This window comes from Poecilia latipinna, unplaced genomic scaffold (assembly GCF_001443285.1).
Source record: "Poecilia latipinna isolate Pla-1442-1.1 unplaced genomic scaffold, P_latipinna-1.0 Scaffold560, whole genome shotgun sequence".
NCBI classification, from domain to species: Eukaryota; Metazoa; Chordata; class Actinopteri; order Cyprinodontiformes; family Poeciliidae; genus Poecilia; species Poecilia latipinna.
In genome coordinates, this window is record NW_015113176.1 from 34,116 (window position 1) to 61,135 (window position 27,020).

At 37.3% G+C, this 27,020-nt stretch overlaps 2 protein-coding genes across 4 annotated transcripts; one reads left to right on the top strand and one right to left on the bottom strand.

Moving 5' to 3' along the window:
- The first annotated feature begins 315 nt into the window (after positions 1-315).
- On the top strand, positions 316-11,520 carry cwf19l1 (CWF19 like cell cycle control factor 1). 2 transcript variants are annotated; one of them, XM_015041617.1, is made up of 14 exons: positions 316-569; positions 686-770; positions 840-924; positions 1,329-1,430; positions 2,252-2,466; positions 2,546-2,661; positions 3,194-3,278; positions 3,837-3,989; positions 4,722-4,860; positions 5,385-5,464; positions 6,558-6,767; positions 7,420-7,539; positions 7,628-7,725; positions 8,007-8,375. In XM_015041617.1, exons 1-14 carry the CDS (start codon positions 547-549, stop codon positions 8,149-8,151), a joined length of 1,656 nt encoding a protein of 551 aa, XP_014897103.1. In that variant the 5' UTR covers positions 316-546; the 3' UTR covers positions 8,152-8,375. The 2 variants fall into 2 exon arrangements, with proteins under 2 accessions (XP_014897103.1, XP_014897102.1); XM_015041616.1 differs by lacking the exons at positions 7,420-7,539; positions 7,628-7,725; positions 8,007-8,375 and adding exons at positions 10,565-10,684; positions 10,773-10,870; positions 11,152-11,520 and having other exon boundaries at positions 398-569.
- A 922-nt stretch (positions 11,521-12,442) lies between these two features.
- On the bottom strand, positions 12,443-26,724 carry LOC106953091 (CD9 antigen). 2 transcript variants are annotated; one of them, XM_015041620.1, is made up of 8 exons: positions 26,525-26,724; positions 16,873-16,972; positions 15,314-15,411; positions 14,987-15,061; positions 14,370-14,471; positions 14,191-14,280; positions 13,841-13,924; positions 12,443-12,733 (listed from the first exon to the last, which is right to left on the bottom strand). In XM_015041620.1, the coding sequence occupies exons 1-8, from the start codon at positions 26,591-26,593 to the stop codon at positions 12,668-12,670; spliced, it is 684 nt and encodes a 227-aa protein (XP_014897106.1). In that variant the 5' UTR covers positions 26,594-26,724; the 3' UTR covers positions 12,443-12,667. The 2 variants fall into 2 exon arrangements, with proteins under 2 accessions (XP_014897106.1, XP_014897107.1); XM_015041621.1 differs by lacking the exon at positions 26,525-26,724 and adding an exon at positions 23,909-24,172.
- Between the last annotated feature and the right edge of the window lie 296 nt (positions 26,725-27,020).

The window sequence follows — 27,020 nt, forward strand, 5'->3', positions numbered from 1 at the left end:
AATTTTGGAGTCATAGATCAGATATTATCTGAGCTTTTTGAGATGCTAATCTACTTCCACAAGTAAAATAAGTACTTTGTTGTCAGTAAATAAGTAAAAGCAAAAATTCTTCCAACTGCACAGCATCCAAATCTGAAGTTATCCAAACAAATAAATGATTAACAAAAGTCTACCAAAAGAACAATTCAGAACTATTGCAAGCGAGCTGGCAGGCACATATTTAATAATTCTGAAACAAACATGACAAAGATCCATTTAGGTGGAAAAAGGCAAACCTGGCAACCAGTGTGAATATACCATTTGCTAATTTATTTAACTAATTTTAACAGAAAAACACTTCAATGCTTGTATTTAAATGCTCCTTCTGTCCCGTTTTACATTTATGTTTTAACTTTAAGTTCAGACTTTTAAAAGTAAAGAAAAATACAGTAAATACATTGTCCAAAAATAGTTCCGCGTTTGTTTCACCTGGACCCTTTTTGGAGACGGACGATGCGTCAAAGCTGCTAAAACTCCAAGGTATCCGGAGCCAAATTGAAGCAGAATATGGGAGACCAGCCGGTCAGAGTGTGAGTTTAAACTATTGGATGGTTATGTGATTAAATCTCACCCGTCGGGATTTAAATCGATTAAAATCTGCTTTTTATCGAGCAGTAAAAGCAGCCTGTATGTTGTGTCTCCACAGTTTGGTGTGCGGGGATGTTGAGGGCAGACTGAGCTCTCTGTTCAGCAGAGTTCAGGCCATCCAGAAGAAAACAGGACAGTTTGATGTGAGTTTGACTTTATTCCCACTGTTTGACTTCCGGTCAGCCTCAATTAAAACAGATGTTTTCCTGCAGCTGCTGCTATGTGTTGGGGAGTTTTTTGGAGTAACCCCTGAAGCTGAAGCAGAGTGGCAACAATACAAGACTGGAGCCAAAAAAGGTAGGAAGAAAACACCAGAGCAACAGTTTAGAGGAGGGAATAGGGGGGTTAGTTAAAAAATATTTATTTATCCCAAAAGAAAACTAAATGTTGTTGTAACTCATGAAAAATCTCCAGTAGCAGTCAGTGTTGCAACAAAGAGGCCTCTGACTGAAGACTGTTGCTGTATTAGAGTTCAATGATATAACAGCTCAGTATCCAGGCAGTGGACATGATGTGTCACAGTAACATGTCCTGGATGACATAATTAGTTGTTGACGAGCTCTGCTGATCTTCCTCCTTTACTTTTGCTGCTCGTCTTTAAATCGCCAAACTGCAAACTTGTCCAAAAGTTCTCCTATAAGTCGAGTTCCCTTCATGTGGCTCCTGGTCAAATTCTGTCAAATCTTTTTTCTCTTTTCCAGCTCCGATCCAAACGTACATCCTGGGAGCAGCAAGCCAGGAAACGGTGAAGAACTTCCCCAGTTCTGACGGTTCTGAACTGGCTGAAAACATCACATACCTGGGTAAGACCGCAAAGATCAGAGCTTCACTTCCATCACAATAACACAGCACATATGGAGGCCAGAGACTGCCAAAATTATTAATGAAATAAAAATTATCTCAATGATGACTAATTTTAGACATAGATACTACTGCTACTGCCCTCTGGAGATGATTAATATGGAGGGCTGAGACTGAAAAAAAATAAAACATGGAAAAATACATAAAAGAAAAAAAAAAAAAACTTCACGCCCAGTGGGGAATATGGAGGACGAACACTGCCGAACTCAAAAATTGATGCAAAAATGTATAAATAAAATAAAGTCTCTATGAAAAGAATTTAGATTAATCCTTGTCTGCATCTAGATTAATTTGGAGGGTAGAAAGTGCCCACATCAACAAGGCACAATTATCCAAATTTAGTAAAAAAATAAATAAATAAAAAAAAAATCTCAAAAGTTTCTAAAGAGTTTGTGTTTTGTTTTTTTCCATTTTTGTGTGTTAATTTTACAAATGTTAAAGCTGAATAAAATTTTTTTAAATGCAGTGAAAAGTCATACTGTTTTTCTAGACTTAGACATTTTGTGTATATTTAATGAAATTTATCTAAATTTAATTTAGATAAATTCCACAAAAATCCATATTTTTTTAAATTAAATTCAATAACAATTGAATGAAAATAGATTTAAAATATATTTTACATTTTAAATATATGTTATTAAAATCAATATTTATTCTGTATCAAATAAAAGTTTAAATCTAACAGCTTTCCTTGTTGATATGAATGAAAATGACAGTCTGAGATTTCCTGATAAAATCTTTCGGGTTTGGCGCTGTGCTCCAGGTCGGCGCGGCGTGTTCACTGGCGCGTCAGGACTGCAGCTGGCCTATGTCGGCGGCCGGGAGGCCCTGCAGGAACCGGCCCCGGCTCACTGCTTCACATCCAAAGACCTGTCTACGCTCGTCAACTCGCTCACCAGCAGCTCGAAGTTCAGAGGCGTCGACATCCTGCTGACATCGCAGTGGCCCCGAGGCGTGTGGCAGTACGGAAACAACCCGGTAACCCCAGCCTCTGAGTCCTGGTCACCATGGACGCACTTTACAGTACTTAACTCTAAAGGAAGTTTTTGTCTCACAGGAAGTGAACACAAAGTCATGTGGAAGCAGCTCCATCGCCAGCCTCGCCGACAAACTGAAACCACGTTACCACTTCGCTGCACTAGAGGGCGCTCACTATGAAAGGCTCCCATACAGGTACGCAGCAGAGCAGAGATCTGCAGTAGGATGGCAGGAAAACGTATCACAATAAAAGTGTTCATCAATAATTATCAATGCTTATTGATAATCAATAATTATCAAGGCACAACCTTTCCTGTTTTACCCAGTTTCCACTCCAAGTTGTCGTTTTTTTTTTTGTTTTTTTTGTTAAGCAGTCATGAGGCAGAGTTGCTAAATATGAAACTGCTCCTGCGCAAGTTACCCAGCAAGTTGTTGCTAGGCAACCAAAGAGTGAGTGAGTTAGTTAATGCTGTGCAGTTCTGAGTCAAAGTTCAGTGAATATTCTGACAGATGCATTATCTATTAATATTGATCACTATCGCCATATATTGTTATTGACTTATTGTCCAGCCCCAGTCTGTGTCAATTAAAGCTAAAAATATGCAGCCAAATCAGGCAACATTTGCAGTTTTGTGTTAAAATGTATCATAATTACTAAACTGTTTTGAGTAATTTTCTTTAGAGCAGTCAGTTTGACTGAGGTGACTGGATGTTCTCTTTTCCTCAGGAATCATGTAGTTCTCCAGGAAAACGCTCAACATGTCAGTCGCTTCATCGCCCTGGCAACCGTCAACAACCCCGCCAAAAAGAAGGTAAACGTGGAGTCGAATATTTTCTACCTCGGCTCCAAACAAAGAGCCTCAAACTCAAATGAATTGGCGGCCATTTGAGTTTTTAAATGGCACAACAAACCCCAAATATTTCTGAAAATATAAAAATTTGAATTTCAAAACTGCAAATTGTGTACAACTTTTTTTCTTGTCCTTAAATAACTAATTAAATTCTGTCACTAAACTGACAAACTGCTAATTTCAGCAATGTCTTTAGAGTCAAATTATTGTAATTTTAATCCTCGTATTGTACAATTTTATATATATAATTTTAATAGATATGCTTTTGTTTCAAGCAGCAATATCTTAAGGCTCTTATTGCATTATATTTTTGACATGAGGTTGCGGACGTGGGCCACTTCTGGCCCACAAACCGGGTGTTGAGACCCCTGCTCTAGAGATTGAAATAAGCAGAGTTTAGCTAAAAATGTCAATTTCCATGCAAAATATCAGCAGTAAACCTGACCAGCCACCGTTTTACTCTTTCACATCTGTTGAAGAAGAAGAAATGTCAATTTTCCTCGTTTGTTCTCTTGGCAGTATCTGTACGCCTTTAACATCGTCCCCATGAAGAGCATGGATCCCACAGAGCTGGTGAAGCAGCCGCAGGACGTCACGGAAAGTCCTTACAGACGCTCGGCTAATGACAAAACGGAGACCCAAAAACCGCCGTTCAGCACCACAGAAGAAGAGGTAAAAATCACTGATGTGAAACATTGTTTTAACGCAGAGTAGAGACGTTTTATGAATCTTTCCCCGTCTCCTTTCCCAAATTGACATCTACACTGCAAAAACAAAATCTTACCAAGTTTTTTTTCATGTAGTTTTTAGTGCAAATATCTTATTACACTTGATATAATACAAACTAACTTGCAAGGAACATTATAGCAAGTTATACAAGCTTGTTTTAAGTCAATAAATCCTTAATATGGTGGCTCCACTGAGATTATTTCACATATAACAAGACATTTTTACCATGTTATGAGCTAAATAATCTCCCAGTGGAACTAGAACTTTTTCACCAATATTAAAAAATTATTGACTTAACAAGGTCCTATATATGTCGATAAGTTACTTGTTAGTTTGTTTGTATTTGAAATGTATAAAGATATTTGCACTAGAAACTAGACAAAAATTCTTGGTAAGATTTTGTGATTTTGCTGTGCATTGATTATTATTATAGAAGGAAAAAATAGATTAAATCCAACAAAAATCTATACTACAACACTATACTGTGCTAATCTACTTGGACTGGCTCTAATTTTCCTCTGTTTCAGTGATATTCTTTAAACGTGACAGTTAAACTGTTTTATTGGTTCAAGAAGCTGCATTCACATAAATCCTGTTAGAGTGAAGAAGAAGCACATGTCCATCCTTTTTGAGCTACATCTGTCACCTTCTGTCTGTTTTTACTGTGATGTCCAGGAGCCGGTCCACCAGTTCTTCTTTGACCTGAGCAGGAAGCAGGGCGGGGCCCCCAGGGGCCGCGGCGGGAAGAGGCCCTCAGACGGACGAGGTCGAGACGGGCATTTTCAGGGGCAGCCCAAACAACCGCGCCGGCACCGTGAGTCTGCAGGAGCTCAGAAACACCACACAGCTGAAGACATCATCAATAAATCTGATGGATTCTCTCATTTTTGACTTTTCTTGTTCGATAACAAGAGAAGTTTGGTTTCATTTAACCTCAAAGGTTAGATGTATGTAAACTTCTGGTTTTAACTGTATAAGTTCATGTTATTAGGAGAAGAGAAACAACCAGCAAATTCAACAACTAATCCAAAATGTGTCATAATATGCATCTAAATACATTAATAGTTGATTAAATGGAGTAGAAAATATGAAGTATCTCCATAATATTCCAGCGGATCTGAATGTAACAGGAAATTTTATGTTGAAAACTTTAAAAGTCTTCAGGAAAGATATTTTTCGTTCCTGAAGTCGAGATGTTTTTACCTTCATATCAGGAACTTGTTGGTTAAACACCTGAGTGCTGAAACAAATAAGAAAATCCTAAAGGCCATTACCAGATTAAAAGCCACCAAAAAGCTTTTTATGTTTCTAACTTCCCCCTGCTCTCCCTGTGTGCAGCGCAGCCTACTGGGCCCTGCTGGTTTTGCCTGGCCAGCCCTCAGGTGGAGAAACATCTGGTTGTCAGCATAGGAACACATGTAAGTTCATCCTGGGAAATTAAAAATGAACACATTAATATCTGCAGAGGTTTATGGAACTAGAAATCCTGAAATCACTTCAGTGTAAACTGTTTATTTTAAAGTTGTTGGTGCTTTCTTCACTCTTTTCACATTCTGTCACATCATAACCTCAAAATTGAATCTATTTTTTCAGGAAATAAACTCTTTGATCATCTATATGTAAAACACTGAATCCACTGTCTACTGCTCTACCCTTTTCTGCAACTTGCTCTCTGACAGAACTCGACTAAAATCTTCCTTCCAGGTTTCTTGTTGGTTTTGATGTCAACTTGATTTTTAAGCACTTGGCAGGCAGTTTTTTCCAAAACGACTTACAAATGAGTTTCTAATAATAAACTTTTTGAGGTGAAAATCCAGCTCTGCACATTATTCTGAACACAATCTGAATCTGGTGACGGCATCATCACACTGTGGAAAAATTTGTGGTTTTAATTATGACCATTTCAAACTTTTACAAATTACAACTCTACTGTAGTAACTAATGGCTCGGTTTGCAGCCTCTTCTGTTGAAACATACTTCAACCTAAGTGGTTTGTTTCAGTCACCAATATTAGAAAACATTAAAATATTACTTATTTCTATATTGGAACTGTAAACACTAAATATTTCTCTAACTTTACCCTAAACTCTTCCTTGGATCCCTTCCTCACCTGAAAGTACTTTAATATTCTCATCTGAAAATGCAACCAGAAGTTAGTCTCAACAGAAAAAATGACCCAACATTAATTATTCAATAGGTATCTGAAACATTACGCATGAAGGCCAAACTATACTAACTACATTCAAATGCAACATAACTTAACCTTCCATAGGTACTTTTCTTTCTGCCTCTGCTTCAGCCTCTAGTTTTCTTCATTCCTGAAAGCAGCACAGCACACAGTAACCAGCTCTGCATTCATTTGAAACCAATTATGGTCATACAAGTGCAAATGTAGCCTTTTTATGTGTGCATTTCATATGCTTTACATTGTTTTACCATATTAAATATAAAACACTTTGTATGCACCGCGATCAGTTACATGTAGAGGAAACCCTGGTCTCTGTTCGGCAGTGTTACCTGGCTCTGGCGAAAGGCCCGCTGACTCCCCGCCACGTTCTGATCCTGCCCATCGGCCACTACCAGTCTGTGGTGGAGCTGAGCTCCGACGTGGTGGAGGAGATGGAGAAGTACAAGTCGGCCCTGAGGGACTTCTACAAGAGCAAAGGAGAGCGCTGCATTCTGTTTGAGAGGAACTACAGGAGCCAACATCTGCAGCTGCAGGTGAGGTCCAGAGGTCATGACCTCCAGAAACCTGGGAAACACATTTAACTTTTTCAGGGCTGAAAGAAAACGGGAATAAAAACATCACAGCTCAGAATTGCAATGAAAGCAGGCAGTGACACATTTAGGATCCAAATTAGAATAAAAAAATCTAATGGTTTGTTTGGACTTTCTCATTTCGATAACACATTTTTGGTATCAGAATATCCATCATCATAAATGATAAAAACACCACCGAGTTTCTTTAAATCAAGTATTTTTAAAACATTGAAAAAAGCTGAATCTTCATCTAGTTTTACAGAAAGTGTAAAAGTTCATTGTTCTTTAAATCGCAGTGCGATTCACTTCATTTCAAACCGGTTCGGTAACTCCTTGGATTTAAAAAAAAATATGGACAACCTTGAACATCCTCTTTATGGGATGGTCCTGGAAAAGAAAAAGTGTCTTCAGTCAGAGACTTCTTCAAATTCTCTGTAATACAGACCCCTACAAGAGATCGTTACTTCCAACAGCTGTCACCATCTACAATAACTCCTTGAATAATTTGAATTAATATGAGTTACATTTTATGTCCCTTTAAGATCAATAAAGTGTTTTTGAATTACTTCTGACATGGTCCCTGATGCTTACCTTTTTTTTTTTTTTTTTTTTGGTTTTTCCCGTTCCGCTCAACCGCTGCACTACTGAGGACATCAAGGAGGCATTTATGGTCCAGGCTCAGGAGCAAAACATGGAGCTAATGGAGATTCCTCAACACACAGACCTCAAACAGGTTACAGCAACAGAAATCACAGCCTAAAATCGTACTGAGGATTTACCATTTAGCTCAGTAGTTATAGTTTCATACCGTCTGCTTTCAGATTGCTCCTCCAGGGACTCCTTACTTCTATGTGGAGCTGGACTCTGGGGAGAAACTTTACTACCGGATTCAGAAAAACTTTCCTCTGCAGTTTGGAAGGTGGGAAATAAACAGTCCATCTACATAGGTTTTTCCTGATTTTTGATCGATTGGAAACTGATCCATTGTTAGGTGATTGTAAAGTCCTCCTGTCATACGATACGTTGGACAGAGAGGGCGCCAGAGAGCCCATCAGTTTTTCCAACTGCTTGGTAAAGATAATACTGATGTACCTACTTGTCTTCCACCAAGACTGATTTAGATGCATGTGTAAACACAAATGTATTAAAATTACTCAGACATAAATAAGATTAGATGTTGATGGAAACTATTGTGTGCAGGGAGGTGTTGGCCAGCGAGGCGGTGCTGAACATCCCAACTCGAGCTGACTGGAAGGAATGTAAACAGAGCAGAGAGGAAGAGGATGACAGCTGCAAACAGCTGAGAGACGATTTCCAGCCATACGACTTTGCCTGGGACGACTAACATGCACACACTCATTCTTGTTTACCTGTTGATGTGAAGACCATGATCGACAAGCTACATTGTGGGGACCTTGAGAGAATTAGGTCAAAGACAACCCAGTCTTTATGCTGGACTTTAGGTTTGAAACTTTTCATTAACAAATGAAAAGTTAAAATATTGCTTTTGTACATTTACAAGAATTTGCAAATCTCAAATAAAAGGTTTTAATTTCTTGAACTGTCAAATTGACTTTTTGTGACATTTTTTCTGAGTATAACAAATTATATTAGACATTTATTCTAGATTATAAAAGGGCCTAAATTTAGAACTTCAACTACTCAATTTCCACCCCGACATTGTGAAAAGGTGCTGACCACCTCAGAAAGTGTTAATTTCTAGTCACCCATCATGAGATTATGCTGTAAACTGGCCAAATCGGACCAGCAGCAAGGTTTTATGCATGTGAACTACTTAAGAGCCATAAGGAGTGTGTTCTGAGTTGCCCATAGAAGCATAATGGTGCAGTTAAGAATCTGTAGCAACAAACATTTTGGACTCTAGATGTGCAACACAGACGTACCCCAAAAGGCATACAAAGTTTTTATTAAAAGGGACATTATAAAATTTGTAAAATCAATATTAACTTGTTAAACCGGACAACAAAATGAAATATTTGATGGTTTATGGACCAGCTGGTCAATACACCACAAATATCTGACTTAATTTAAATAGTCTGAAATCTCAATTTTATAATGTCTTATCTGCTCCCCCCCCATCCCCACACACACACACACACCTAAACAAGACCCCATGTTCCCCTTCAGTAGATTTAAAAGTGCATTGTCTTTAGAAACCTGAATTGAAATCACCTTGAAAACAATTGAGAAACACTGAAAAATGCTTTTGTAACACAAATAAACGTTTATTAGATCCTTATTTGGCATCTTGGACATGAACTGCATTCATCATACTTGCATAAAACTCCACAGTTCTTGATTTAAAAAAAGAACCTCTTACTGTGTCAAAAATATTTAGTAATCCAATAAAAAGTTGGGTTACATCACATAAATCTTTAGTGCATTTGTAAACAAAACAAGTGGATTTTAACATAAGATTAAAAAACAAAAACAGAAGTGTCCACCAGAGGGAAGAAGAGTCCTAAGTGTTACCTTTTGTTTCATGAAAACTAAGTTTATTTTGAAAGCACAAAATATTTCGTTCTGCCTTGTGTACAAAAATGATCTTCCTGCAAATCCTAAACATGGTAGAGGCTTCATACACTCAGATTGAAATGGCCATCCGTTATGAATCCAACTAGCAAATTAAAATTGCTTAAACTCAAAAGCAGCAGGTTACAAACATGATAAATATAAAAAGTAGTATTTTTCCAGTTTACACAAATTCTCTGGACCTCTTGATGGCACAGCAAAGCATCATGCTGAAGATCATTCCAAAGATCTGCAGGAAAATAAATTGGCACAAATTACTTCCGAAAGATATATCTGAGCAAAAATCATGTATAAAGAATAGCGGAATGAGGATCAACTTCTGCCTGCTGGAGCTTAATTTATCTTTTTATATTTTTTAAAAGTAGTAATTGGATGCGTTCTCAAAAATACTGGTTATTGTATTTGAGTTTATATTTAGGATTGTTCTGCTCCTTCTGCTAAAGGACAAAAAAATCTATATCTTGTATCAACGACTCTTGAACAAATACAACCTGGATAGTTATCCTACAGTTAGATTTAATATTTTTTGGCAAACAATGAAATATGTACCAACAACCTCATCAATATTCAAATTTTACCTCACTGCAGGCATAAACCCCTCCCCTCATACTTTTATGAAATGTTATCATGAATGAACCAATAATGTTAAGTATTTTACCAATTGTAAAATGTGCAGAATNGATCCAAATTAGAATAAAAAAATCTAATGGTTTGTTTGGACTTTCTCATTTCGATAACACATTTTTGGTATCAGAATATCCATCATCATAAATGATAAAAACACCACCGAGTTTCTTTAAATCAAGTATTTTTAAAACATTGAAAAAAGCTGAATCTTCATCTAGTTTTACAGAAAGTGTAAAAGTTCATTGTTCTTTAAATCGCAGTGCGATTCACTTCATTTCAAACCGGTTCGGTAACTCCTTGGATTTAAAAAAAAAATATGGACAACCTTGAACATCCTCTTTATGGGATGGTCCTGGAAAAGAAAAAGTGTCTTCAGTCAGAGACTTCTTCAAATTCTCTGTAATACAGACCCCTACAAGAGATCGTTACTTCCAACAGCTGTCACCATCTACAATAACTCCTTGAATAATTTGAATTAATATGAGTTACATTTTATGTCCCTTTAAGATCAATAAAGTGTTTTTGAAATTTTTTTGAAAAGGTCCCCTGTTCTTTCCTTTTTTTTTTTTTTTTTTTAGGTTGTTCCCGTTCCGCTCAACCGCTGCACTACTGAGGACATCAAGGAGGCATTTATGGTCCAGGCTCAGGAGCAAAACATGGAGCTAATGGAGATTCCTCAACACACAGACCTCAAACAGGTTACAGCAACAGAAATCACAGCCTAAAATCATATTGAGGATTTACCATTTAGCTCAGTAGTTATAGTTTCATACCGTCTGCTTTCAGATTGCTCCTCCAGGGACTCCTTACTTCTATGTGGAGCTGGACTCTGGGGAGAAACTTTACTACCGGATTCAGAAAAACTTTCCTCTGCAGTTTGGAAGGTGGGAAATAAACAGTCCATCTACATAGGTTTTTCCTGATTTTTGATCGATTGGAAACTGATCCATTGTTAGGTGATTGTAAAGTCCTCCTGTCATACGATACGTTGGACAGAGAGGGCGCCAGAGAGCCCATCAGTTTTTCCAACTGCTTGGTAAAGATAATACTGATGTACCTACTTGTCTTCCACCAAGACTGATTTAGATGCATGTGTAAACACAAATGTATTAAAATTACTCAGACATAAATAAGATTAGATGTTGATGGAAACTATTGTGTGCAGGGAGGTGTTGGCCAGCGAGGCGGTGCTGAACATCCCAACTCGAGCTGACTGGAAGGAATGTAAACAGAGCAGAGAGGAAGAGGATGACAGCTGCAAACAGCTGAGAGACGATTTCCAGCCATACGACTTTGCCTGGGACGACTAACATGCACACACTCATTCTTGTTTACCTGTTGATGTGAAGACCATGATCGACAAGCTACATTGTGGGGACCTTGAGAGAATTAGGTCAAAGACAACCCAGTCTTTATGCTGGACTTTAGGTTTGAAACTTTTCATTAACAAATGAAAAGTTAAAATATTGCTTTTGTACATTTACAAGAATTTGCAAATCTCAAATAAAAGGTTTTAATTTCTTGAACTGTCAAATTGACTTTTTGTGACATTTTTTCTGAGTATAACAAATTATATTAGACATTTATTCTAGATTATAAAAGGGCCTAAATTTAGAACTTCAACTACTCAATTTCCACCCCGACATTGTGAAAAGGTGCTGACCACCTCAGAAAGTGTTAATTTCTAGTCACCCATCATGAGATTATGCTGTAAACTGGCCAAATCGGACCAGCAGCAAGGTTTTATGCATGTGAACTACTTAAGAGCCATAAGGAGTGTGTTCTGAGTTGCCCATAGAAGCATAATGGTGCAGTTAAGAATCTGTAGCAACAAACATTTTGGACTCTAGATGTGCAACACAGACGTACCCCAAAAGGCATACAAAGTTTTTATTAAAAGGGACATTATAAAATTTGTAAAATCAATATTAACTTGTTAAACCGGACAACAAAATGAAATATTTGATGGTTTATGGACCAGCTGGTCAATACACCACAAATATCTGACTTAATTTAAATAGTCTGAAATCTCAATTTTAAAATGCCTTAACTGCTTCCCCCCCATCCCCACACACACACACACACCTAAACAAGACCCCATGTTCCCCTTCAGTAGATTTAAAAGTGCATTGTCTTTAGAAACCTGAATTGAAATCACCTTGAAAACAATTGAGAAACACTGAAAAATGCTTTTGTAACACAAATAAACGTTTATTAGATCCTTATTTGGCATCTTGGACATGAACTGCATTCATCATACTTGCATAAAACTCCACAGTTCTTGATTTAAAAAAAGAACCTCTTACTGTGTCAAAAATATTTAGTAATCCAATAAAAAGTTGGGTTACATCACATAAATCTTTAGTGCATTTGTAAACAAAACAAGTGGATTTTAACATAAGATTAAAAAACAAAAACAGAAGTGTCCACCAGAGGGAAGAAGAGTCCTAAGTGTTACCTTTTGTTTCATGAAAACTAAGTTTATTTTGAAAGCACAAAATATTTCGTTCTGCCTTGTGTACAAAAATGATCTTCCTGCAAATCCTAAACATGGTAGAGGCTTCATACACTCAGATTGAAATGGCCATCCGTTATGAATCCAACTAGCAAATTAAAATTGCTTAAACTCAAAAGCAGCAGGTTACAAACATGATAAATATAAAAAGTAGTATTTTTCCAGTTTACACAAATTCTCTGGACCTCTTGATGGCACAGCAAAGCATCATGCTGAAGATCATTCCAAAGATCTGCAGGAAAATAAATTGGCACAAATTACTTCCGAAAGATATATCTGAGCAAAAATCATGTATAAAGAATAGCGGAATGAGGATCAACTTCTGCCTGCTGGAGCTTAATTTATCTTTTTATATTTTTTAAAAGTAGTAATTGGATGCGTTCTCAAAAATACTGGTTATTGTATTTGAGTTTATATTTAGGATTGTTCTGCTCCTTCTGCTAAAGGACAAAAAAATCTATATCTTGTATCAACGACTCTTGAACAAATACAACCTGGATAGTTATCCTACAGTTAGATTTAATATTTTTTGGCAAACAATGAAATATGTACCAACAACCTCATCAATATTCAAATTTTACCTCACTGCAGGCATAAACCCCTCCCCTCATACTTTTATGAAATGTTATCATGAATGAACCAATAATGTTAAGTATTTTACCAATTGTAAAATGTGCAGAATTTCCATTTTATTAGGGGAAAAGTTAACCCAAATGTCTGCTAGAGTAGCATTTTCACCCATGGAAAAACTGAGCTAAAGTTGTGATAAACTGCGAGTTTTTGCCAATGGAAAGGCTGAGCCAAATTTTTTATTTTTTTATTTTTATTTTTTACCTAGAAACAATAGGCTAAAAGTTAGCCCAGTTAGGATTTTTACAAATGGAAAAGTTAAGCTAAACAACATTTGTCTAATAGTTTAAAAGCTGAGCTATGTGTGCAAAATTAGCATATTTAACCAATGGAAAAGGTAAGCCAAGTTTTTGAATTAGCATTTTTACTTTTAGAAACAATAGGTTAAAGTTAGCCTAGTTAGGATTGTTTTACCAGTGGAAAACCTAAATCTTTGCCACATTAATTTAAAAGCTGAGGCAAGTGTGTGCTAAAGTAGCATTTTTATCCAGTGGAAATGAGCTTTTTCACTTGTGGAAAGGCTAGCTACAAGCTATCCTAGTTAGGATTTTTTTTTACTGGACAAAGATAGACATTTGTTAAATGAGTGTTTGTACCAGTAGAAAAGCCGAGCTATCGTTTTATCTTGAATACACTTCCTTATTTGTCTAATGCACTAAACATCAATGTAGCTTTTAACTTTCAGGGCTTTCTTTGGTTGCACACTCACCATGATTACGCCGATACCAATCCCAACTCCACCGATGATGTTCAGCTTGTTGTTGAATACTTCGTCGATGGCTTTTGGGCAACTCTGTAAGAAAATAAGTTGTGCATCAAGCAAATTTCTTACCAATGGATATTTTTAGGCTTTTTCTATCTTAATATCTATAGATTAAAGAAACTGGCGAAAAGTCAAACAGTATGAAGTATGTTTTTAAATGCATTTTAAAACCTGTTAAAAATCTATAACTTTGGTTGACTTTTGCACATTATACCGTTCTCCAGCCTTTTAACAAAATCCAGTTTTAATAGTTTTACTTGGGGAAGACCATCACTGCTTCAAATTCATCTCAATACCGTGGTAACGAGGACCGCCAGTCCTTCCTGCTTCGGACAGATGTCTTTGGCGTCATCGAACAAGCTTCCTGTAGGACCGCAGCAGTCCAGCTGTGAAACAGAAACCATTCAGAGTCTAAGCTGGTTGGTCATTTGTTGATGACTGGATAAAGAAGGAACAATCAGGTGTGGGCTCTCACCCCAAAGTGGATGAGGCGGAGGGTCTCCTTCAGCGCTTCCTGTTTGGTGGTCTTGTAGTTGTGGAAGGTCTGCTTATAAAACTCGGTAACGTCCTCTATCACCTGTAGAGACAGGAAAACGTATGCTTAAAACTTATCAAAGTTTTTGCATATCAGTGTGTGGGGTTGATTTATGGAATGGATTAAATGATGGGCCTAACCAAGTACAAAACAAAAGAGCTTATTGGGAAATATGTTGCATAGGATTGGCGTCTCAAAGACCAAAATACTGGTGTTTAAAACATTATAATAAATAAATGTACAACACTTAGCTTGATGGGGTTCAAGCATTTCATACCCTGAACTGATATGAAATGCTAATATCATGATACCTTTTTCAGCTTTAGAGCCCAGGCCTAATAAATACAGCTTCAACTTACTGCTGGATAGGCCCACATTTCTGGATCAACAACTTTTTTTATTGCCCATATGTGAAGTTGCAATGTTAGGAGAAACTGAATACAGCAAAAGAAAACCAAAAAAATTCTAACTAAAAACAGCATGACTGAAAATGATTAACTTTTCAATAAAATTCCATTTTATTAGTGAGAAGGGTTTACCGTAGGTTTTAGTCATACCTTGTCTCTGTTGGAAAGTCCCCAGATCCCTGCAGCCACTTCAGCAGCAAAGATGATGAGCAGGAAGATGAAGAACTAGACCAAGAAACAAAAATTCATTTTTGTTAAACTGCCACCTTTACCACCTTACCCTACTGTATCCCTCTGTGCAATTGTATTCATCTATTTGCATTCCTCTGTTTAGAAGCTGATGGGTATTAAGATGAATATAATTTGTATTTCTTTATATAAAAAGCAAAGACATTTCCCTTTAACATTTTACATTAAAATAAACACCATCTTGTTTGCCAATTTGATTATTTCTACTGGAGTTCTGTAAAGACTCACCAGTCCCAGCATGCAGGGCGACTCCTTAATGGCTCCACAGCATCCCAGGAATCCCACCACCATCATTAACCCTCCTGCAGCAATCAGCAGGTACACACCTGTGAGGAAACAAGCCGAGTCACTGAGGGGGAACCTGGAGGCTTACACTGAGATTCATGCTACAGAAAACGGGGGAAGCAAAAAGTACACATGAATAAAAACTGAGCTTCAACAGCATGTTTGGAAATCTTGAAAAGAAATATTCTCGTACCAGAGTAAGTATTACAAATTGATGTTTTCAAGCCGTTTTTTCTATTAAGTATGATGATTTTCACCTTACAGCTAATGAAAACATTTAAAGATTAGAATATTACATCAGCCAATAAAAACATGCTTTTCATGAAGGAATGTGGGAGTTTATAAAAAAGTATCTTGAATATCTACCCAAGATTGTTATTGTGAAAAGATACTAGAAAAATATGTTTTTTTTTTAATGGAAAAGCTCCAGATAAAGTAAGCTTTTCCATTAAGAAAGTGGGCAGCTGCTAACTGGAAAAGCTTATGAAAAGTTCACTAAATGCTTTTTTTTTTTACAAATAGGAAAGATAAGGTTAGCCAAATACTCTTTATAAATTGGAAAAGCTCACATCAAAAGAAAAATCAGGGAATCCAATTGTTTCAAATGGAAAAACATTTTTACTTTGTCAGCAAACTGTCAGCAAATTTCTGCAAGTCTTGACTTATTTTAAAGCACATCTGGTAACACCATCATATTGACCACTTATTGCAAACATTTGTGCTTTTGGTAACCAATTATATATCTGCCTGTGGAATAAAACTTAATATATTCAAAAATGATTTTTAAAATTAAAGTAAAAATGGCAAAATTGGATCTGACTGACGAGGAATCAGCTTTTCTAAATTTCCAATTTCCAGATGGAGGAATATTTCATCAGTATGTTTTCACAAACCCAGATCTGGATTTCTGAACCACAGAAGGGATTTAGAAGCCGTAAAGATGATTTGATGTTTTCTCCAACTTATCTTTTATGTGGATGAGTCATAATTCAAGGATATGAAGATTAAATGTGGGAGAACAACAACCATCAGCACACAAATCCCCCACTCCGAAGCTGTAATTAAGATGTTTGTCATTTTATTCCTCTGTCACCCTGCTTCCCACTTGAAGGTGGAGGCGAAACAAAGAGCCGGAGAGAGCGAGCCGGTCTCTGGGACGGATCCTCCGAGACGTCAGGAGCACAAAGACCCCACTGTCCCACTGTGAATAAAGACGGCTGTGTGTGGAGAGCGCCGGCAGGTCACAGGAGCCGCCCCACTGTGGACCGCCCTCATTCAGCGGCTCCGACCGCAGCTCAGTCCGGCACAAAACCATCAACTCATTTAGGAGTTTATAGACCAGAGATCGTCACAAGAAAACGAAGCGTGGATGGTTCGTTAAAACAAGAATTAAACACAAAGACTTGAACAGCAGACGCAATGGTTTAAAGAGACATTTGTCAAAGTCTGTATTAGGAACGTGCTACATTTTTTTTTAACATAAATAATATTTTAAACCTTACCAGTGAAGAAGACGGAGGGCGAGTCTTCTTCAAACAGTGGACTGGTCCTGGAGTCGAAACGAAGCCATAATCCCACAGCCAGCACTCCAGTACCTGCAAGCTACAGGAAGACGAGACAACGTTACCGCCAAACCTCACATTTACCTTCTCATTTTATACACTCTGAACTTCAGATCAGCCGTTCCTAAAACGATTCACCTTTCATGTTTAGGTACAAACACAGGGCTCTCAAAGACGAACTTTAGTTTTGTAAAGAACGCTTAACACTGGAAGATATGTTAAATATGGAAAATAAAACCAAAAATAATAAAATGGAAAGAAAAAAGAAATATGGATTATGAAAAAAGAAAATTCTGCTTCAAATAAAATCAGAACAGAAATTGAGCTCTTTAATTCATCATGCGATTAAACATAATGAGGCAGACCCGACAAAATCACTTAATCACATGATAAATTAAAAATGAGCTCAATAATTTTCACTTGTATGATTATCGTTTTAAAAAAAAAAAAAACAAAAAAAAAAAAAAAAAAACACTGGATGATAAAAGTCTTCAGTCTGGTGTTTTGGTCAAACTGGCCTTTTTTAAAAGGACATTTTGTTTGCAGAGACTTCATAATTCATTTTGTTTATTTTTAAATGTCTTCCTGTTCCGGTGTTAAATGTTAAAATTTAAAGTTTGATCTTTGAGAATGTTCTCTTGCATTATGCCATTATCATATTAATACTTAAATAATAATGTTGAGACCATTTACCACAATAATGTCTGAGACAATTTATTATCCAGCTGAATTTCCTACCATGACAGATTTATAATGAAGTTTAATAAGAAATTTGCCGAAGTCTGGATTGAAGCTGCGCGTCAAAATAAGGAAAATTCTGAGTTTTGCATAAACTGATTACATATTAAGTCACCTGAACCTCAGGAAAAAAAACCAACAGGTTTACCCTCAACACAAACCAATATGCGGTTGGTACATGCGTTCAAGGAATTAAGAATGTGGGAGGTCTGAGGGCATAAAAACAAAAAAACCACATTTTATTAAAGTTAGTTGTTGCTGCTACGGGTGGCGCAACATTAAAATCTAATGATCTAAACCACGAAACTATGACAGGAAAGCAAAAGTAGAAGAAATCTGTAAGGCATTGCAGACATTTTCATGCCTAATCTCATTGAGTTGACCAATTTTTAAATTCGTTTGAAGAAGCGACATGCCACAGTGTTTAAGAAAAATATCTGGTGAAATGTTTTGTCTGCCTGGAGGAGCAATTCTCCAACCGTTTCTCAAAACACACAAAAACAGTCATTTGTCTCCTCCAAACAAACAAAACTGACTCACTGTATCCGTGGCAACAGCTTACATCATCTTCATTGTCACCCAAATAACCGCTGCAACGTCCCGCAGTATGACTCACGTGGTTGAACAGGGAGATTCACACGAAGTGAAGCGGCTCAAACTGACCTGAATGTGATCAACTCTGAGTGGAAATTAATGAATTAATGAAGTGGAACCAGAAAAAACACAAAAAAACTATTATCTCTCTCTTTGTAAAGTGTTGCATTATCTTTACTGATATTTATAAAGATTACAATCTTTTCTCAGTTGAAAACATGAAATGCAAAAAAAAAAACTAACATTTAAATATTAATGTGATAATTTCTACGTTAAAGCCCTGTGGGAAACAAACTCGGTAACATTCATCTCTGTTCCTCATCTTCACGTCAGCTGGCAGGTACAGTTTTGTTAAATTAAGTTTTAGCCATTTCCTTCGGCATCCCAAACAAAACTGACATAACTTTTACAGCTAGCAGCAGTCCAATACGAGATTTATTTCTGAGCCAATTAAAGTTTGTGTTAGTTTTATAACCTTATTTATTGATATAATTAACAATACGAGTCAGATGGTTCCTCTCTGTGGACGTATTTAGGTCAGGTTCATGCTCAGAAACAAGAGCCAGACCCAGGCAGATAAGTGTGTTTTAGTTCATTTTACCAGATAGGAAATGCTTACACTTTAAATTACGTCAATAGCTTTCAGAGGTTCCCAAACTGTGGGGCGCGCCCCAGTCTGGATGAAAAAAAAAACAAAAAAAACAAGACTGTATGCGCTGGGTTTTTACCTTAGAATGGCCAACTCTCTGTTATAACTATGTCAATTTGATACAGTAGAGGCTTCCACACTTCCCATATTTGTGTCCTCTGTCACTTTTATCAGCAGTTAAAACTGTTTAATCCGTTAACATGTTGTACCCTGTTTTTCCAAACCGCCTTTAAACGCAACATGAGCGCTACGACGCTCGCGCTGGGTTTCCACCTGTGAAGGAGACCTGCTGCTGCTGGGCGGAGCTACGTAGGTTTGTGTTAGAATCACGGCAGCAAACCAGCAAAACGCAAAGAACTTTTCACAGTTTTTCCCTCCAAACTAACCGACTGAGTCGAGTAAAGTTGTTGGATGCAGGTAATGTTAGCTAAAAGATGACTAGCTAATATCAATACAGAACCTTAAGCTTAACAAGTAGCTTGTAGGCTACCGATGTTGGTGTCTATTTTCAGCTACGTACATTCATTTCACCCCCAAAAAAGTCAATGCCTCCCCCACCCCGTCACACGCGTCGTTTCAACCAGCCAGCCATTTGTAATCCATAGTGGGGCACAGAAAAAAATTGGGAACCACTGGCTTATGTTGAAATCATCAAATGTATTCATCAGCTCAGCATTCTTAGCCACAAGATGCTGACAGCTGACTGGTGGAGTCATGTTCTGCTCAAAAACAAGATGTGAACATCATGAGTCATGAGAGTGCAACCAGAAGAAAATTACTGTGGCCCAAAGTGCAAACTTGCCGTTTAACTCTGAATCATTTGCAGCCTGTTGTGAAAGACTGTTTTAATCATCAGTTTAGTTCTCTTAAACATAACTTCTTACACAAGTCAAAAAGACAAGACAAATGCAACAACTCTGCATTGACGCAATGGACAAAACCTTGTCAAAACAAAAAAATGTTCCTGTTTGAACATGCAGGTTAGTCATAAAAGGCCCTCAGGAGGCTAGTTGGAGAATAGGCATTTATTTCTCAACCTGAGCCTGATCAGTCTGACCACCATCAACTAAAACTAACATTTTTAGTTAATCGAGTTAGTTGCATTTTAATCAAAACACAAAATAAGCAACATTTTTAATCAAAAATCATTTTTGTCTCCAAATCATTGACATACAAGCTCAACAACAGATATTTACTGTTTTTAATCTGTTATTCAACCATCAGTTTGGAGCAAAGTGTTTCAGGAATCCCCGATCGTTCAGGGAACTTCTTTAGAAATGTGGACTGGACGCCAACATTAGCATTAGCAACATGTTTAGCATTGAGATGCCATTTTAGGTCAGAATAGCTTCACTGATAGGCTAACTCCTTTCAGCACTATAAGTTTTTCCAGCATCCCATCAGATGGTTTTTTGAAGCAAATAATCCCCCACTAGGTTAAAAGCAACTCTGTCGTCTACCGCTGTTTGCGGATGTTGCTTGTGCACCAGATTTACGGGTGTACCAGAAACAAGCGAATACAAAGGTTCCAACTCAAAACTTCTATAAAAAGAAAACCCAAATAATTACATTACAATTTTTAACATGCTAAAGTCCCAGACTGATTATTTCTCATAAGCAGTAAACCTACAGCACTTAGCCGTATGGGCGGTTCTAGAGAGGAAAAACAGGGGGCGACTGCCCCTTTAGAACTGCCCCTCGTTGACATCTGTTCTGTAGAAAAAATATCAAATAAATTTATTTACATTTTCTTTGCCATTGGCACTGGCAAAGAAAATGTAACTCATTTCTTGGACCAGATTCACAGTTTTAACAAATTAAAAACAGAAGTTGAACTTTTAGCTTGTTTTAAGACACCAGACAGTTTTTATCTGCTAGATTTGGGTTTTGCAACCTGTAGCTCTTAGGCTCACTTTATGCTGCATATTTTTCTGGGTTTTTTTTTTTTTTTTTTATAGTTTTGTTCCCTCATGGCAAATCTGGTCTGGCTTCTGTTATCTGACAAAAATGTCCCCTTCCTGAACAGGAACTGGGTCCAATTATCGGCTCCACATTTCCCAGCAAAGCAGAAGCAGGAAGTCCGGTATCCTAAATGCCCACAGTGGACTGACATTTATGTTTGATAAAAGTCCCCAGGAAACGATGTGAAGGACACAAATGTTAATATAAAAAGCTTTTACTCTCAAAGTTGTCCTTAGCTCACATTAACCTCAGCAGCAAACATCAAAACAACAAATCAAGACATTTTATCCAAGACATCTTATCACAGCAACAGTTTAGTGACCAGCTTCAGTTTAAAAAGAAAAAAAACACAGATCAAATCTGGTGTTCAGTTTTATCTCCAGTGGCTTGGAGAGGAACATGGCAGTAGCTCACTGTTCTGTACTGCTAACCAGAGCATGACGTCAACAAATCTCATCTCTACTGTCCGAGTAAACAGGAGCTTTAAGTAGGTGACTAACCTGCCAGCAAACCACATTAACCAACGACACTACACTCAGTCCATCAAAATAAAACCTGCATGAGCATTTTCACTCATTTCCAATTTAAAAGAAAGAAAAACAGAAAAAATGTTTCAGGAACTCTTAATCTCTGAGGTTGAGTCCAAATGTTATCTGGACCCACAAAGCAAAATATTCTGACTGCTTCTAAAAACAACCCCTGGCTGTTTTTGGCAAATTAATGCTTCTCGGTTTCTGGAAAAATGAGCCGTTTCAAAAACTTGCAGACTGTCAAGTCACACTCTTGAGGAATGGCCCCGTTACCTAGCAACCTCGGCCAAGCCCAGCACGTCACCTAGCAACCCAGGCCGAGTTCAAGGACATTTGGTCAGCTAGTTTTCCCGCTGCTGGAAAAGATACGCGTTTGAACAAATACTCCGATCCTAACCTGTTCAATGAAGAGTAACAGGCCACCTTTAAGACAAGCCCACCTTTCAGGCGTCTGAGATTCATCTTTATTCCACCAGTCAGGCAAAGAGACAATCCAAAATGTTTTGTCATTTAATCCGTGGCAATTTGGGGGGTGGGGGGGTCCCAGCTACTCATATTTCTAACTTGATTTCCAGCTGAAGCCAACATATTCTTTGGCTGAAATTCAATTTTTTTTTTTGCAAGATCGGTCTTTCTTCCAATAAAACCCGACCGCAATCACAGCTCTGTGTGAGCGGTTACGTCGCCACAGCAACCCGCATGTGCAGAAGAACGTAGACGTCACACAGCGGCGCTGTTTACTGAAGTAATAATGGCCGCCGCCGTCTTTGAATTTCGAATGGATTTTAAAGTTATTCAGAGCAGACAGCATCGTCACTGAATCACAACCAGACGAAAGAAGCTGATAAAAGGGTGCGTTCACACTGCAGCCTGAAGTGATTCAATTCCGATGTTTTTGACGTAATGTGACCTGTATCCAATCCTTTCACGGCAGTATGAACAGCACAGGTCGGATTCTTTTTCAAATGTGACCCATATCCAATTCATATGTGACCTAACGTTCAGGCCGCATTCATTCGAACTGAACGTCACTGATTCTCAACAAATCTCACTATTCTGCGTACTGATAAGCACAAGTGGGAAGAAAAACAACAACCATGATGGATTATATGAGGATTAAGTTGTTAATATGCTGCTCTGGTTGGACAACAACTTCAAATAAGTAAGCTAAGCTCCACCGTTAGCCTCTATGGTTACTTCCGCAAACACTGAGCACTTCTTTTTATAGCAGTTGGCAGAACACTGATAACGCTGACGCTATTGCGCCCTCTACTGCGCATGCGGGACACTTTCAGGTCGTTTTCCCGTTTACACTGCAGGTCGCATTTACTGGCAGTGTGAACGGCCCCGGCAAAAAAATAGGAATTGCCAAAAAACCGGAATTGAGTCACTTCAGGCTGCAGTGTGAACGCAACCTAAGAAAGCCTAGCTAACAGAATTATGACACATGTCACGTCAGTGACGTAAAAGTAGCCGTTCAAAGAGCGGTGAAACAACGTGAACGTAACCTGCGTAGAAGAGGAGAGGGAACAAGAGTCGACTAGCATGTGCAAGAAATACACAAAACATTTAATTGTTCCTCAAAGACCGCAGAAAAATGTTTAAATCTCACTACAGTTTCCACATCACAGCAAAACATTCAAATTACAAATTGTACAAATCTGTTAAAAAAATAAATTTGGTCCTTTAAAAAAATCATTCTAAGCTGGAAACATTGATTCACCAAGTCATTAAAACAAAGATGCAACATTTGCTGAAGGGGTTTACAGTCATCAAGTCATCAAAATGATTGTCAAAAATAACTAAAGACGTAATAATCACTATGGAGTGATTAACCTCATCCAGGTTACTGGGAAATCACCCAGTATAATCTCACAGATGGGCTGTGAATTAATCAGAGCTTCAGATGAAGCAACATTATTATGTCAGTCTCCCTCCTAACATGGAAAACTGAAGATTTTTCATCATGTTTTAGTTTAACTCAATAGAAATAAGCAGGAAGAGTTTTTATTACAAAACCTTTAGTTTTTAATGTTTTCAGTCATCATGGACCAACATGAATATAAATCACAGTAAGCAGTTTAACACCAACAGTCTATTACTCAACACATCATTCAAATTAGTCATTTTTTTATACTTTGACCATTTTCTTATTCCCCATTTGATTGAGAGTTACAAGAATATTAGAAATAACCAAATAGTAAAAAACTGTTGGTAAAATATCCTTATTAGGGTGAAATTGAGTTAAAACAATAAATGCAGGAGGAAGAAAAAAAATCAAGTAGATTCAGGTTTACAGCGAACATTTTCACAGATTAAAATAAAATGGAGGTCAGCTTGTCAATATGTGAAACATTATTAAATCCAGAAGCATGAAAACGACACACTTAGGTTCATAAAACAGATTTATGAAACAACTGCCGAACGTGTCAAATAAAAACAGCCACAGTCTAAAGCTAGAACTCGTACCAAGCTGAGCAAACAGGCTGAGGTTGTTACATACCCAGAAGAGGAAGTTGAAGACAAACATGACATATTTGATGCACTGCATTCCATTCATGGCTCTTAGTTTAGGATTAAACTTTCCTCAGCAGAAAATACGAGCGTCCAACTCGGCAGAAGAGGGAAAAGGAGAATCTGCTCTCAAGGGAAAGGAACCACACCTTTGTGAGGCTCACCTGGGAACTGTTGGGGGAGGAGGAACTGCTTTACTTGAGGAAAAGGTGTATCTAACATGGAGGGCAGGGAGGAGCTTCACTGGTTTCTACCAGAAAACAGAAACTGTGCTGTTTAACAGCTCAGCCTGCAGGTGAAAGCAATTAACAGGCTCTGAGGAGCAGAACCGGGCCAGAAACTAACATTTAACGACCCAAACCGCGATTTCATCAGGAATTACTAAACTCAGCAGAAAACGGCAGTGGAAACATTTCTTACAGCTATTTGTATGAAGAAAAAATGTCTTCAATTTAATGAAAATAGCCTGAATGTTCATGGATGGAAGGAATGTGGCTCCAAAAATAAACTAACCAATCAACACATAAAACACTATAATTTCTCACTTTCACTGGAATTTACAAAATATCACAATAAATAGATATATTCATTATATATGAATAAAAAATAAATGAACCAGAGGCATTTACAGTTTCAGTTATCGACCCATTATGTTTGAGTTTTAGATTATTTCAGGCTTTTAATGGTTTATTTAAATCATTTTAAATATTCAACAGTCATTAAAAATGAGTTTGCATGTTTAAGCTCTTTTTTATTTTTATCTGATTGTTTATTACTCTGTTTTTGTTTTAATGATATAAAGCACTTTGAAATGCCTTGCTGCTGAAATGTGCTGTACAAATAAAATTTGATTGATTGATTCAAAACTTAAACATTTTCAACTTTTGCAAATTTTTCTTGTTTTATGGATTTTAGATAATTTCAGGCTTTTGATGATTTATTTGAATTATTGTTCTGCAATAAAAAGTCAGAGTTGGTTGGAAACCTTGACATCCTGGTTGCATATTTGGCCTCTCCTCTTGGTAGAAACAACAGATTTTCTTTAAATTATTTGTTTTCTTTCTGCATAAACGTAATAGATATTGGTTATTTATTTCATGAGTGAGCGATTCACCAGAAATAAAGACTCAAACCAAGATATTTGGAATGGACATCTTGGTTTTAGTCTTTATTTCAGGCTGTCTGAGCCTCTACAGGTGTATTGTCAGCCCAGTGGGGCGGCTGCTGGTTGAGGTAACTGGAGCTGCTCTCAGTTCCCAGCAGGCCCAGTTCAACCAAACAACAGCAGCTTTGTTTCCCAATCGGTGCAGATTTCTGCTGTCAGCCAAATTAACCAACTGATAACTGTTTACTGGATCTGAAATATAACCTGAAGACATCAACAAACTGAACATTTTCTGTGTTAACTATTGTCGTAGAGAAAGGTGAACTTTTACTCTGGTTTATGTTGAAGTTAAAAGGTGCAAGGTCTCAACACTGCCCCCTGTGGAAGGTATCAGAACTACAAACACAACGAATGTTGAGTTGCATTTGTATATCAGAAATGGAAAAATTGCAAGAACAAAATCAGACCTTTTGAGATTAATCTCAGAAATGTCTTTTTTTATTTCTGAGATTAATCTCCAAATGTTAAACTGTTTTCTAGCAAATTTTCTACTTTCCAAATTCAAAAATTTCTGACTTTTTTCTAGAAAATTACTGAGGTTCTTTGGAGAAAATTAACTCCTTTTCTCTATCTGCAATGGCCCTAATGTGCTAGTGCTTCAATACATTTTTAGCTAAGTAACAAGTAGTCAATCAGAAAATTACTCAAATAAGAGTAAAAAAGTATTTGGTGAGTTCAAGCAACAGAGATTTAAAGAGGAGCAGCAAAAGAAAATGAGGTGGATTAGCAGTGGAAATCATCTCTGCTGTTAGCATGTTAGCATGAGACTCTCATACAGCAACAGTCTTCAGTCAGAGTCCTCTTCAGATTTGCTGCAAGACTGACTGCTACTGGAGACTCTTTGATATGACATTTAATTTCTCTTTGGGATAAATAAACAATTTTTAATTTAATTTCAATCAGAATCAAAATTATTTCAGTTTTTACCTGGTCATTATTTCATTATTTATAGACATTGATAAAGGGAGAAAAAATATGCAGCCACAGAGGCTGAATATTTGTGGATATTTGCCGGTTTCAAAAGGTCAAAAATTTGCTAGAAAAAAAAAGACAATTTACCAAAACAAATGTGTGATATTAAACTAAGATATTTGTCAACTTTGAAAGTAAAATGACATAATATTTCCCCCACACATCAACATGTGCAGAAATAGTTATTTTCTCATTATTTTTTCATTAACATTATGCCATATCAGTGCATATAAACACCATTGGTTAATAATTAGTCCAACTTTAAGCTTAATTCACAATTTTATTAAAGTTTTTCTTCTCCGCTGCTATGAATTGTAAAAAATCCGTGAAATTACCCATTTGGCCAGTTTTATAAAGTGATAAAACTAAAGTAAAATGTCAGTTAATCGTTTTTTGTTTTTGTTGTTTTTTTAGCTTAAAGAAAATCTCCTCCAGTGTTTAAAGCCGGAGTATTTCATGTTTACTCACCCAGAAGACAAAGTTGAAGATGAAGATTGCGTATTTGACGCACAGCTCCCAGCTGGACAGGATGGTCATCTCTGCGGTGTCCTCGGACCTTTCAGCGGGGAGAAAACGGAGAGAACTCCAGCTGTTCAACGAGCCGCTCGGTTTTTCTGCTCGGCTTCACTTCGGCTGCGCTCGGTAATTTCCGTCAGGGCTTGGCGGCAGTCTCCGGTTGAAGCTGGGAGGAGAGCACATGACCAGCTGCGCTTCAACTCCTACAGAAATACAAGGAGGGAAAAAATGACATTTTTGTCTTTGTCCTTTGTTTAAACGTCTTTTATTTTCTAAACAAAAGAAAGTAAAGTATGCTAAACATCTGAGGACTTTTAAGGTGAAAACTCAACGAAATCGCGGTTAAAATCTCCTTAGGTCAATATTATTGACTTCCTTGAGATGACAAATAAATTTAACATTAAACTAAAATGTATCACAATTAAATCCTAAAGAGGAATGATATTCT

Bases quoted from the DNA above. Each gene is read 5' to 3' on its own strand.
- LOC106953091 (XM_015041620.1), bottom strand. From the start codon at position 26,593: ATGACCATCCTGTCCAGCTGGGAGCTGTGCGTCAAATACGCAATCTTC. The intron at 16,973-26,524 runs GTGAGTAAACAT...GTCTTCCTGTAG, and splicing joins TCTTCAACTTTGTCTTCTGG to CTTGCAGGTACTGGAGTGCT. The intron at 15,062-15,313 runs GTGAGTCTTTAC...TTCTTGGTCTAG, and splicing joins CGCCCTGCATGCTGGGACTG to TTCTTCATCTTCCTGCTCAT.
- cwf19l1 (XM_015041617.1), top strand. From the start codon at position 547: ATGGGAGACCAGCCGGTCAGAGT. The intron at 570-685 runs GTGAGTTTAAAC...GTGTCTCCACAG, and splicing joins GGAGACCAGCCGGTCAGAGT to TTTGGTGTGCGGGGATGTTG. The intron at 5,465-6,557 runs GTAAGTTCATCC...TCTGTTCGGCAG, and splicing joins TTGTCAGCATAGGAACACAT to TGTTACCTGGCTCTGGCGAA.